At 55.0% G+C, this 12,764-nt stretch overlaps 2 protein-coding genes across 2 annotated transcripts; one reads left to right on the plus strand and one right to left on the minus strand.

Moving 5' to 3' along the window:
- Positions 1-903: 903 nt before the first annotated feature.
- PG998_013370 (myosin) lies at positions 904-5,923 on the plus strand (the record flags this gene model as incomplete). The annotated part of the gene is made up of 4 exons (XM_066880186.1): positions 904-2,199; positions 2,442-3,960; positions 4,011-4,128; positions 4,228-5,923. 4 exons carry the CDS (start codon positions 904-906, stop codon positions 5,921-5,923), a joined length of 4,629 nt encoding a protein of 1,542 aa, XP_066724325.1.
- A 621-nt stretch (positions 5,924-6,544) lies between these two features.
- On the minus strand, positions 6,545-12,605 carry PG998_013371 (uncharacterized protein; the record flags this gene model as incomplete). The annotated part of the gene is made up of 5 exons (XM_066880187.1): positions 6,545-6,652; positions 6,716-8,338; positions 8,401-10,874; positions 10,918-12,438; positions 12,506-12,605. 5 exons carry the CDS (start codon positions 12,603-12,605, stop codon positions 6,545-6,547), a joined length of 5,826 nt encoding a protein of 1,941 aa, XP_066724326.1.
- Positions 12,606-12,764: the final 159 nt, after the last annotated feature.

Here is a 12,764-nt window from a genome sequence, read left to right on the forward strand (position 1 = left end):
TTTACTGGTCTAAAAAAGGATGCGAACTGGCCCTGAGTGCATCGCGGGGCCGCTGGCAGGCGTGCATGGCATACATACGTGTAATCTCCACTGCTCTAATCCCTATTTGCAGGCGCATCGTATTAAACAGGCAGTTATGGAAACCCCAGAAAGCCCGCTGAAGCTTGGTTATTCATTATGTAAATCGCAGGCCTTTGCCTTCAACAGTTGATCGGCTGATAGGGCTGTAGATTACCCTCGGAAGCTTCTATTAGCATCCAGGATGCAGCTCGGGGCAATGGGCGAGCTGTCCTTGCCCTGAGGATCCCCCATGCGCCAACGTTAGCGCTTCCGATTGGTCGGGCGCGACAGAGTCGCGAGCACAAGGTTCCATTACATGACACACATCATCATCTCGAGAAGTCGTCTCCTGAACTACCCCGCCACCGTAGCATCTCGTGCGATAGATATACTTGTCCGTGTTCCCTGGCCTCCATACCTGCATCATCAAATCTCCCAGAGATCAACAGTATTCTATTGAAAAGCAATATATTGACGGTGTGTGCGCACCAGCCAAGCGTCGACTGGACTTCACCCTGAACCGCTACTTGTTCCGAGATAAGCCTAAACCCTATCGCCCCCTTGCCACTGCCTAGATCCAGTACCGCCTCCAATTTCAACCCCAAACTCGAGTCGCGAAACACTAAGCTTTAATCTCTTATCTACACCTCGACACGACCGTATCGGCTTCTACGACGACGAACCGCCTCACACCACGATACGATAAAGAGCTGCAACTTTCGAAGCTTGTCTTCCTCCCTCCGTCGCAGCAGCTTCTGAAAGCGCACCTTAAAAGGCCGTGATCCTCGAGACTCACAGCGGGTGCTATTCGAGCTGCTTGGACCCCGCGCCGCTGCCTACCACATGAGTCATCTACTTTGGAAGTACTACTGGGAAAACGATGTCGACCGTTTCCGTCGGCTCCTGGCTCCGGCCGGATACTCCCAGAATACGTATCCAGCCAAGGGCCCGGGCATTGTTGGAGTAGGAAGCCCCGGCGCATCCGGAAGCTCTCCGCGACCGCTCGTCAAGTCGCGCAAAGCTTCCAGTCAGGCCGCCGGCGGCTTCTCCAAGGCCGACCTTAATACTCGCGACCATGCCGGGCTGACTCTGCTCCTGCGCGCCGCCTCGTCGACCTCCTCGAATGCGATTTCTTTCGTCGAAGCCCTGCTGGACCATCCCGCCGTCGACCTATACGCGCAAGACCTCGAGAGTGGCTGGAACGCCCTCCACCGAGCACTTTACAATGGCAACATTTCGATCGCAAGACTGTTACTGGATAAAGAGCGCAAGGACCTGCACGTGGCTGTCGTTGGGAGCAACCCCGCGAAGATCGGCCATCTGATCAAGACAAAGGACAACGAGGGCAATTCGCCTTTTGACGTCTACAATGCCACCATTGCACTCCGCAGTCTGAGGATGGCTGAAGAAAGGGCCAAGGCTGATGACGATTCAGACAGTGAGGCAGGTTCGGATATAGACGAGAATGGCCTACATGCGACCAAACTGCCTGGCCTTGGCGAGGAACTGTTCACATTCGGAAGCAACAAGAATCTCTCTTTGGGTCTTGGCGACCAAGACGATCGGCAATTTCCTGAGCGTGTCTACCTCCAGCGACCCGAGCATCTGGCCCAGTACTTCTATGACAAGCAACTCCAGCATCAGAAAAAGCAAAGGAGCCTTGAGGAGTCATTCATTCACGACCTGTCGGAAGTCCCGGCACTAATACAGAGTCGGCCCCTATACGTACAGGATGCTGTATTCTCCAAATTGCACAGTGCTGTTCTTACAACAGACCCGATCTCGAATCTGTACGTGTGCGGCGTGGGTCGTGGTGGGCGTCTTGGTTTAGGGGACGAGAACACGCGATTTCACTTTACCCCTGTACAAGGCCCATTGCTCGATAAGCAAGTCGTCTCAGTTGCTCTGGGACAGAACCATACGTTGGCCATCACGACCGGAGGAGAGCTGTGGACTTGGGGTCTGAACACGTTCTCGCAGCTGGGCTATGTTCTCCCGCCGCCCCTGAAAGCAGACGAGGAGCCGATGAGTACATCACCTCGCCAGGTCTTCGGTCCTCTCAAAAGGAAGTGGTACTTGGAATTGCTGCTTCATCAATCCATTCCGTTGCCCATACTGGTTCCTCGCTATACTGCTGGGGTAAGAATGCTGGGCAACTGGCATTGATGGATGCAGATTCCAGGTCTTTGGAAGTTCAACAAATTCCGCGGAAAGTGGCTGCATCGCTGCTATCGACGCATTCATCCATCGTGATGGTATCGGCCATCGAAAAGGCGACGACCTGTTTGTTTGAAGACCGTACTGTCTGTGTCTTCACGAATTATGGGTACAATATGATTAAGTTCCCGTTCTTTGATAGCTTGACAAACTCTACCCTACAGCGATCTGGGACACTTTCCTTGTCGTCCAGATACGACCCGGGGCGGAAGGAGATCCGTTCCATCACGTCTGGTGGAGAGACAATTGCCGCGCTCACGGGCAGCGGTGATCTTTTCACCATGGCACTTAATCAGAAGAATGATGGGTCTTCATCGGCTATCTCTACTTCGACCACCAACCCAGCGCGCATCAAGGACGCTGTCACCACACCACAACTTATTTGGAGCAGCAAGAAAGATGGAGCCGCTTCTGTCAGTGTAGCAGAAAATGGCTCGGTCTTGATCTCGACTCAATCTGGAGCCGTATGGCGTCGTATCAAAAGAACCAAGGCAAAAGACACCAAGGCAGCTGGTGTTTCGGATGGGAAACGGAAGGATTTCAAATTCCAACGTGTCCCGTTCATCAGCGGGGTCGCAGCCGTGCGAAGCTCACCCTTTGGCGCTTTTGCGGCAGTCCGTAAAGACTGCGACGTGACCCGTGAGCAGGTGGAAGTTGATGAGCAGAACCTTTGGGATGATCTTGCGCCTCTCTGCGCCATGCGAGGCTTCAAGGCTGCCAACGGCACAAAGCGTGAAAATAAAGACACCTGGAAGTTCCAAGACCCTGATGTGCTCAAAGGTCGAGTTGACACGTTGGGCTACGAGGTGCTGACATCCACCGATCTCGAAGAAGATGTACAATCTCATTTGAGGCAGTGGCGGTACCAGAACGACGACATTGGGGCGGTTGTTTGCACAAGCTCGTGCCCTGAAATCCAGATCCCAGTTCACACTTGGGTTCTAGCATCTCGAAGCCCTATCTTACGACTTGGACTGCAACGAGTCCGTGAGACTGGCTCTTTCGAAGTACCTGATCTGCTCACAGTCTCTATAGCAGACGACAATATCATGGTCAAATTTGCTGGGATTGACCTAATTACTCTGTTAAACTTTGTCGTATACTCCTATGTGGACAAAGTGATTCCAGCGTGGAATTTTACCCGCCAGTCGCCTCCCCTTGCAAGCCGCTACCGACAGATTCGCAACGAACTCATGAAGGTCGCCTCAAAGCTCGGCATGCTCCATTTGGAACAATCGGCAAGGCTGCAGAGCTCTCCTTCTCGGACAATGGATGATGATTATTGCAAAGCTATCGAAGATCCGGCATACTTCGAGGACGGAGATGCTCTACTCGAGCTCGATGGAGACGAGATACCAGCCCACAGTACTCTGCTGTGCCAGCGATGCCCCTGGTTTCAGGGGCTCTTCAATGGTCGATCTGGTGGTATGTGGCTTGCGAATCGCAGGGAAGGTCAAGCGATGTCAGACAAAATTCCCATCGATCTCCGACACTTTAACCCTGAGTCGTTCCACTACGTTCTCCAGCATCTCTATGGCGATGTTGGCGAGGAGTTGTTTGATGGGGTGGTCGCAGAAAGCATCGACGAATTCTCGGAGCTCGTTGTGGATGTGATGAACATTGCCAATGAGCTGATGATAGATCGACTTTCTCAAATATGCCAGAAGGTCCTGGGTCGCTTTGGTACGTTCGCCGTGGAATACTCGATGGGCAAGTTGTCTAACTTGAAGCAGTCACGATGCGTAACATCTCAACTTTGCTCAATCTTATCAGCGTATGCTCTGTCACGGAGTTTAAAGACAAGGGTCTTGAGTACATCTGTCTGCAGATGGAATCGATGCTTGAAAACCAGTAAGTAAACCCTTCATGTTCACTCCTTCGTTGGGAAATGGCTGTCGTGACGGTCACTACCTGGCGGTTTCGCCCCACAGACCGACTAATTTTGACCAGTCTGCTCGACGACCTGGATGAGGAGCTTCTCCTGGAACTTGATGAGGTTGTCAGGGACAATCAACTTGCTCGATGTCCATTTGCAAGAAGCGGCCGAGCCGACCTGCTACTCCACGAACGATATCCTCAGCTGGCTAGCGATATAGACGAGGAGCGGCAGAGACGTGTGCGAGAGATGGCCTACAAAGCGATGTCGAGGGACGAAGAGAAAAAGATTCCATCATCCTTCAAGGCTCGCATTGGCAGTCTGGACGACATGTCTGGTGTGTCGCTCACACCTGAAAAAACGAGGCAGAAATCGCGGGCTCCTCGCAACGAGCCATTCAGCCCCGAACTCCGGCCCAAGAATTCCCAAGCAGACCTGATGTTTGACATGGATGATGAGACTTCCAGCGTGTCTAGCCCCTTGTCGCCTTGCCCAAAGCCTCTCGATGCCAGCCTACGGCGAGAGCTCGATCAACTCCCAAGCCTCTCAGAGAGCTGGAAGGGCCCTAAAGGCAAGTCCAGACAACGACTAGAGGAGGCTGCCGCCAGCCCTCCGACCCCTCTGGCTTTGCGGCCTGCTCTGTCTGCCTCTCCTGGCGGGACGAACGCGCGGGTATCAAGTGCTAGCGCGCCATGGGCTGCCGCTCCACTTCCTACATCGAAACTAGGACTCCAAGACATCATGAACGAATCCAAGTCGACGCAATCTGCCCTCTCCGCAGAGCTTGCTGCTGAAAAGAAAGAAGCCGCGAAGTTAACGCCACAAAAGCTGTCGCAGAAGGAACGGAAGAAGTTCCTACAACACCAGGCCGAGGAGGCCGCTAGGGAAGAGGCTCAGGCCGCTCAGCAGAGGCAGACGCCGTGGATCCGAGCGGACGACAACAAGAAAAAAGCGGCAGCCTCGCCGTGGAAAAGCAGCCCAGCGGCGCCAAAGACGTCCATCAAGGATGTCCTCAGCAACGAGGCCAAGGTGTCGTCGTCCTCTCTCGCAGTCCCCGGCGCGAAGCCGCTCGTGGCCGCTGAATCGTCGGGCAAGTCGACCCCTCGTCGGACGGCATCTCCCGACACCCGGTTCCCCGGCCAGGCCCGGTCCGGGACGGCCACGCCGCGCGGCTCTGCGACGAATGCCCGTACCAGCAGCTCCAATCTTCTACAACAGCCAGCCAAGGCTGGGCCGTCTCAGGCGGTCTCTCCCAGCCCCTCGTCCGTCCCGGAGAACAAGCCCTTGGTGCCGCATTCGAAGTCGTACATGCGGAAGACCCCGAAGCAGTCCGAGTCGCTCATCGGGCTGGGGCTGGCCGACATCATCGACCACGAGCGGCGGGCGCAGGAGAGCGTCAAGGAGGCCATGGCCAAGCGCAGCCTGCAGGAGATCCAGCAGGAGCAGGCCTTCCAGGAGTGGTGGGACCAGGAGAGCCGGCGCACGCAGGAGGAGGAGGCCAGGAGGGTTGCCCGTGAGAAAGATAGGGGCGAGAAGAAGGCGGGCGGGGGCGGCAACAACAGGCGAAAGGGGGGCCGTGGTGGTGGGAAGTCCAAGGAGACTGCTGCTTCTGCCACTAATACTGCACCCCCTAAAAACAGCAGCAAGGGGAATGGAGGCGCTGCATCGACGCCCGCGGCGGTACCGGCGACTGCAGGCGCGAGCGGGAATGGACAGAGCCATTTCCACGGTAGAGGGAGGGGACGGGGTCAGAGGGGTGGAAAGGTGTGATGGGAGTGTGTGTAAGTTTGAAGAGGGTGAGAAGAATGGTCTACGGTTATAAGACCCAGGCATTTTTTGGATTGGGATGATCAAAGGGAGCCTTGATTTATATCACACATATATAGCATCGCACATATCCTCAGGGGGTTGGTTGCACATGAAGGGCGTTTGTGGTTTTTTTTAATGAGCCTGGTTGGTGGTTATACCCACCGCATTTGAGGGTCCCTTCCCCTTACTCTTACTACCTTTGATTATACTTGTACATGTTGAAGCCGAATCGGCTAATCCGAATATACACCACTATTTCACTCCTCTCACACATGCCGGGTATTCACCAGCAAGATTGGACGAACACATGAAGTTTGGGGAATTAAAGGTTTTAAACTATCTACTACTATTGCAAGCAAAACCCGTGGCCTGCCCCTTTCAATTGCAGGCAGCAAAATGCTTTCTTTCGTGACCTAAACTCATGTTCAACATATTTCACCGGCGCGTGACGGAGGACGTCGGAGTCTGCTGGGTCGTCGTCTTCGCCATTGCCCTTCATTTCAGCGCTTTCTTCGTCACCTTGGCCTTCTACATTTTCCCTTTCCCTTCTCGCCCTCTTACAAATCAAGGAAAACGTAGAGCCTAGTGTCCTGCCATAATCGCGTGGTAATGCGTCCACGCAAGGTTGCGGCTATGCCTGAGTAATACATCCTCGGTGAGAGGCAATTTCAGGATGCGCTGGTGATCCATCTGTAGTAGATTTGAGTTAGTTCTTGTTGTGCAACGGCTGCGTATCCGAGTCGGGGAGCTTACCTGTCCCAGCTTCGCCATGTCTCCAACCACACTCGCAACGACGGCGGCCATGTCTGTTAAAGCTGCGTATTCCTGAATGCCAGCTTCGGGCGTGTTGCCGTGCATGGCAGGAAGACCCTCAAGCAATCCGTTGACAAGAGCATTTGGCGGTTGCTCGCGACGGTTCTGGTAATCAACAAGCTGTAAGAAAGCCTTGTAGATCTCGCCACCCAGATTCCAATCCGATATCTGGGATTGGCGGCCATCGAATTGCCGCAACAGGTCAGCCAGTGCGTGGAAATCGCGCTCAATGATCGCCACTGGGGCAACATCTTTGGTAAATGTGCGATGCGCTTCGGCGTACGAGTCAGCCCGAAGGAGGCACTGCACTTCACTAGAAGCATCTTTTTTCACGCTGCGCATGTAAAGCGCCTTAGCATGCCATATCCATCGGGTGGGTATCTTAAGCTTCTCCGTGAGCTTCTTGAAGCTCTCCGACTGCTCGTTGCCAATGAGACCAGCATGGCGGCACAGATGCTCTTGAATTGCCTTGGTCCGCGCGTTGGGGTCGGTGAGGTGGAGTAGGATGAAGGTTGCTTCCTCCCAGCTACCTTCGGTCGTCAACTGCGAGGCGAATGAAGCCGTTGCAGCGTCGGCCTTCTCCTCGGCGTTCTTACCGAAGGAGACCTTGCCGGTCGCCGTCAATGCCTGGCCGAGTTGCCAGCAGAGACGGTAGTCGAGAGGTGAAAGCTGCGAGTTCTCGGGACGCAGTATCGCCTCGAGATCGACACTGCCGTTCGAGTACAACTGCAAAAGACCCCATAACAGGTCTTGACGCTGTCCTTCTTCGGGGTCGTTCCAGATGCCTCGGATACCTTGCTCGGCAAACCATGTCATAGGTGGTATCTCCTTATCCTGAGTGACGTCCCCCTGGTATTTCTCGACGGCGTCGGCGATAAAGTCTTCACCCGAGATAGCATACCACAGTCTGAGCCCGAAAGCTTGCCTCCAGTTGAGTCCAAATTCCTTAGAAATGACAAACGGCTTCATCCGGTGTTCTGTACTGCTACCCTTGCCACCCTTGCTACCCTCGCAGGCGCAAACATTGCCGCTCAGCATCTCGTACAAAGCGCGGATCGGCTCCGAGAGTTCTGGCAGAACATGAGCGTCCTTCCATTCCTTGATTTGCTCGCGCATATCCTTCTTCATGGCATCGCTGCTTCCGATGAGAGCAACTAATGTTGCCAAGCGAAAGTCCTTCCCGTCCAGTAAATGCTTGCAGGCTTCAGCTACGCGGTGACCAGCGAGCGAGGCCAGCGCCTTTTCTTCGCTTGTCCTTGCCAATGAAATGCCCTTATTGGTTTCCTCGTCAAGCATTTGTTCCCAGAATTTGGACAGGCTCTCTCGTCTCATCTTCTCGACAGCGTCGGGGTCGTTCTGAAGATCCGAAGGGACCTTGATGCTGTCAAAGAGTACGCTTGCAAGCTCCCACACGAGTTTCTCGTGCTCAGCTGCAGCATTCTTGGAACCAGTGTCAGTAGCGAATTCCCTGATGCTCACGCGAGGGCCCATGACTGTCGGTACTCCACCATCGAGGTACACTTCAGTCAGGTCAGCATGTGCCTGAAGTGCTTTGGCGGACATCTAGATCAACCGGTTAGTGTGAAGTCCTATGAAGGGGGTAAAATTAGCTTGTGGTGATATACCTCATTCGTGAACTTGGCAATATGAATGTCCTGCGACGAGGATACAATCGCACCCTTCATGACCGTCATGAGTCCATTCTTCTCGATGACGCGACCTGATCTACCAAAGGGAGTATCCTCGGGTGTCCCAGCAAAGACGAGAGTTCCGCTTGGACCCCAGTTGGGACGAGGAATGCTGTGCCACTGTCGTTCTTTGTCGCTCATATCAGAGGCATCCAAAGTTTTCGCTGCTCTCTTGTACGACCACTTCCCACTTTGCGGTCGAACCGATGGCTGGACAACCTCAGCAGGGGCTTTGGCCTGGTCGAAGATGGATTTCATCAAGTCGATACTCGTAGCAAACCCTTTGCTATCAGGCACCACCCTTTTCTTAGAAGGCGATTTTACATCAAGTAAGCTTTCTTTACCGTAAGTATCGGCTTCGCGTTGACTTTTCAAATGCACCCGGTCCCTTTTTCGGGGACTGATGGTTTTCTGCAACATATCCATCCAGTCGTCCCCAGCTGCTACTTGGACCTTTACAGGAGTAGCCGACTCCTTGATAGCACGCATCCTGGCTCTCATGATACCAGCTGGGGTTTCCTGAACAAAATCCATGTTGCTGGCACTGACACTGAGCGAGTCATCCTCTTGCTCCGCGGCGAGATGGTGTCCGAGGTCAGAACCCGCATCCTGATCCTCAGACATCGCATATTCCTCGTCCGAGTCATCTTGTCTAATAGGGACAAGAGACTGCGACTTAGAACCCGCGGAGCGATCCCCTAAAAAAGACGACCGATAGACACCAGCTTCGGCCATCTCAGGGACTTCGGCATCTACCAGAGCAGCATCGCCGTCAAACGCGCCGGGTAGTGCACGCTCCCTTCGCCCAAATTCGAGGGAGTCATCGTCATCATACTCTGCCGCTGACATTCCAAACTCGGCCTGGTCCCGGCGAGTTTGGATTTCTGCCATCTGTGCAGAAGAATCCGCTTCGTTTCCTTCCTCGTCCTCGTCGTAATCGAGGCCGTATGTTGTGAAGTGCTCCACGGAAAAGGTCCACTCGCCAGTTTCTGTGTTGTAGTTCTCGAATTTGGTCCCGGGAATGCGCTTCAGGCGGTCAATATGTTTGGCGAGAGACGGACCCTTTCTGCCTTTGTTCGTCATAGAGGCACGTGGGTACGAGCTCTCCAGGTTGATCAGAGACGGGACATTGAGACCCTTACCAACGGCTGGCTTCTTTGCCTGATTAGGGTAGACGGTGCAGGATCGGACCACGAAAACAACGATGTTCTCAAACAGGTTGCCATAGTCGACGGTGTTGAGATCAACCGGCACCTTGAACTTGACCCAACCACAATTGACACGACCAACAGTCAAGTCAACAACCTTTTGCCGCTGGACACGGTTCATGCTGTCGATTTCCTCCTTTGACGGCTTCATCCAGTACTGGCCAGGCTCACGGTCGGACAAGGTATCTGCGGAGGCTGGCGCTGGAGTGGTTGTCGTCTCCTCTTCGTGGACAATAGCCAATTCCTTGCCGGTTACCTGTTCCATATCGGAAGCCGCTGGGCTGGACTTGGCGCCATTGGGTCGAATGTAGCCGTTGTTGCTCGCTAGGTCGATATTGCCATTTTGAACATCGCCATTCTCAGCCGGTTCTCCGTTGCTTGTGTCGAAACTCACCCGCTTAGCAAGCTTACGAGATCCATTCGGGGTGTCTTGCGGAGTTTTGTCTTTGGTGGGTGTTGAGAAGAGGTCGGTTCGGAGTTCCCGGTTGATAACCAGTTTCTTGACGTTATTGCTGCCGAACATTCTCGAGCTCGTGCTGGCTGAGAAAGCGCCGGGTGCCAAAAGACTATCCTCGACATTGAAGCTGCGACGCAAACTACTGGTAGAGATGCTCTTGCCCAAGCTGCGCGTTAGGCTGCCGGTCAAAAGACTCTGCGAGGCGGTGCCTGGCGTGCTATTGGCGCTGGATGGGCTAGTGGGTGTTCCATACGTGCTGTATGAAAACCCGAAGCCTCGCTTCTGGGGGGTGGCAAGTCGTGATCCAGCAGCAGGGTTGAGCTTATAAATGGGCAATACCGAAGGACGTCTTGTCGATTGTTTGCTGGATAGGGGTGTGGCGAGAGGACCCGGATCATTACTCTGGGTAGGTAGATTGCCAAACAGCGAGGTAGCCCCGAACGCAGTCGGATCGTTGACGCTCGCAGTTAGAGTCTGCGGGGCACCCTGGTTCTGCGTCGAGCCCCCGAAAAGGGATGCCATACCGGTCTGAGGTTGCTGTTGGCCTTGACTGTTACCGAAGATGCCGCCGCCCTGCTGCTGGTTCTGGGTGCTGCCGAAAAGACCGCCTCCAGTTTGTGTACTGTTACCAAAGGGGGAAGGCTTGGCCTGGGTTGAACCCATACCACCAAAAAGACCGCCACCAGCCTGTTGCTGTTGCGGCTGTTGCTGATTCTGGTTGTTCATGCCGCCAAACAGACCACCGCCTTGGGTGTTGTTTTGAGCTGGCGCGGCGTTCCCAAAAAAGACCTCCACCAGTCGCTGGCTTCGCACCGAATAGGCCTCCTCCTGCAGCCGGCTGAGCGCTGGCCCCGAATCCGGTATTCGTATTGTTGTTGGTACTCCCGAAAAGCCCACCGCCAGTGTTCGTGCTAGGTGCTGCGCCCTGGCCGAATACACCACCAGTTGCAGGCTTTTGCTGTCCGCCAAACAACCCACCGCCTTGCTGGTTGTTCTGTTGGCCGAAACCGCCGGTGTTGGCACCAAAGCCACCTCCTGCATTCTGCTGAGCATTCGCCGTGTTTCCAAAGAGGCCAGTACCACCCGTATTGGCCTGGGCATTGCCGAAGGCGCCACCAGTGCCAGTGTTGGAACCGAATGCGCTACCAGTGTTGTTGGCGGCACCGAAGCCCGTCGAAGGAGCATTGGTGTTGCTGGCCGTGTTTCCGAAACTGAACCCGCTCGGCTTTGGAGCAGCATTATTAGCACCGAACAATCCACCGCCGCCAGCATTGTTGTTTTGGGCACCAAAACCGGAAGTGTTGGTGTTGTTGGCAGCACCGAACCCGGTACCGCTATTGCCGAAGAGCCCACCCCCGGTGGAGGCAGCCGGCGCAGCGCTTGGCGTGCTACCGAACAGTCCGCCAGTTGCTGGCTTGGCTGCGCCGAACAACCCACCGCCGCCGGCGGCAGAGCCGAATCCTGTGTTCGTGGTGTTTTGAGCACCAAACCCAGTCGCGGCGGCATTGTTGTTGTTGTTACCGAATAGGCCTCCGGAGGCCGGAGTGTTGTTGTTGCCAAAGGAACTTGCTGGCTGGGCGTTGGAGCCGAAGCCGGTGCTACCAAATGTACTACCTCCGGTTCCGAAACCTCCTCCGCCAGCACTTGCATAACGACGTTGAGAATTATAATCTTGAAGCCTTAGCTCTTCGGCGGACCATTTCTTGTACGGGTCTTGGAACAGGATGTTCTGGTACGAGTTTTGAGCGCTACCGGTCGCGCTCTCCTTTTCTACAAGGGGCTGGAAGGGTGTGGCAGCTGTGCCTGGGGCTTCACCGAGGTTGCCTCCCAGGGCAGTGCTTGCGGGAGCGCCGAAACCACCTCCGCCGAAACCTGTGGAGGGAGCAGCCGCTGCGTTACCGCCGCCAAACAGGCCGCCGGTGGTTCCCGTTGTTGCGCCAGCTCCGAAAGCAGGTTTGCTCGCATTGTTGCTGCCGAAAAGGCCACCACCACTGCTTGCAGCACCGCCACCAAAAGGACTCGATGTAGAGGCAGCGGTGCCGGAGCCAAAGCCACCGCCGAAACCGCCGGTATTGGCTGTTGTGTTGGCTGTCGAACCGAAGAGGCCACCGCTAGGTGCGGCGGCACCGAATGCGGGCTTCGCGGCACCGCCGAAAGCACTCGTAGTGTTGGTCGAACCGAAACCACCTGCAGTGCTACCGAAGCCGCCGCCGGTATTCGAGGTATTGCCGCCACCGAAGAGACCACCTCCTCCAGTGTTCGTAGAACCGAAGCCGCCGGTGTTGGTATTAGTGTTGGCACCAAATCCGCCTAAGTCGTATGTCAGTCAGATGCATGGTAGATAGACGTTGGGCACCAGTGCGAAGGGAGAGCTTACCTGAGGCAGTATTGTTGGAGCCGAAACCACCAAACCCGGTCGACGTGTTGGTGGCGTTGTTGTTGGAGCCGAAGCCGCCGAAGCCTCCTCCGAACGACATCTCGACGGATGGTTATGCGGTCGAGACAAGGAGGCGCGCGGCCTTGTGTCGGGAAAAGTAGCGCGTCAGACGCGTAGGTGTTGGGATTAAGGGGCCTCTAGCTATATAGCTGAAGACATGGGAGGTCGCAAGGAAATAGGCAGTATTGCGATGATGGAT

Source organism: Apiospora kogelbergensis (assembly GCF_038363985.1).
Source record: "Apiospora kogelbergensis strain CBS 113332 chromosome Unknown utg000009l_segment0_segment0, whole genome shotgun sequence".
Taxonomy (NCBI): Eukaryota; Fungi; Ascomycota; class Sordariomycetes; order Amphisphaeriales; family Apiosporaceae; genus Apiospora; species Apiospora kogelbergensis.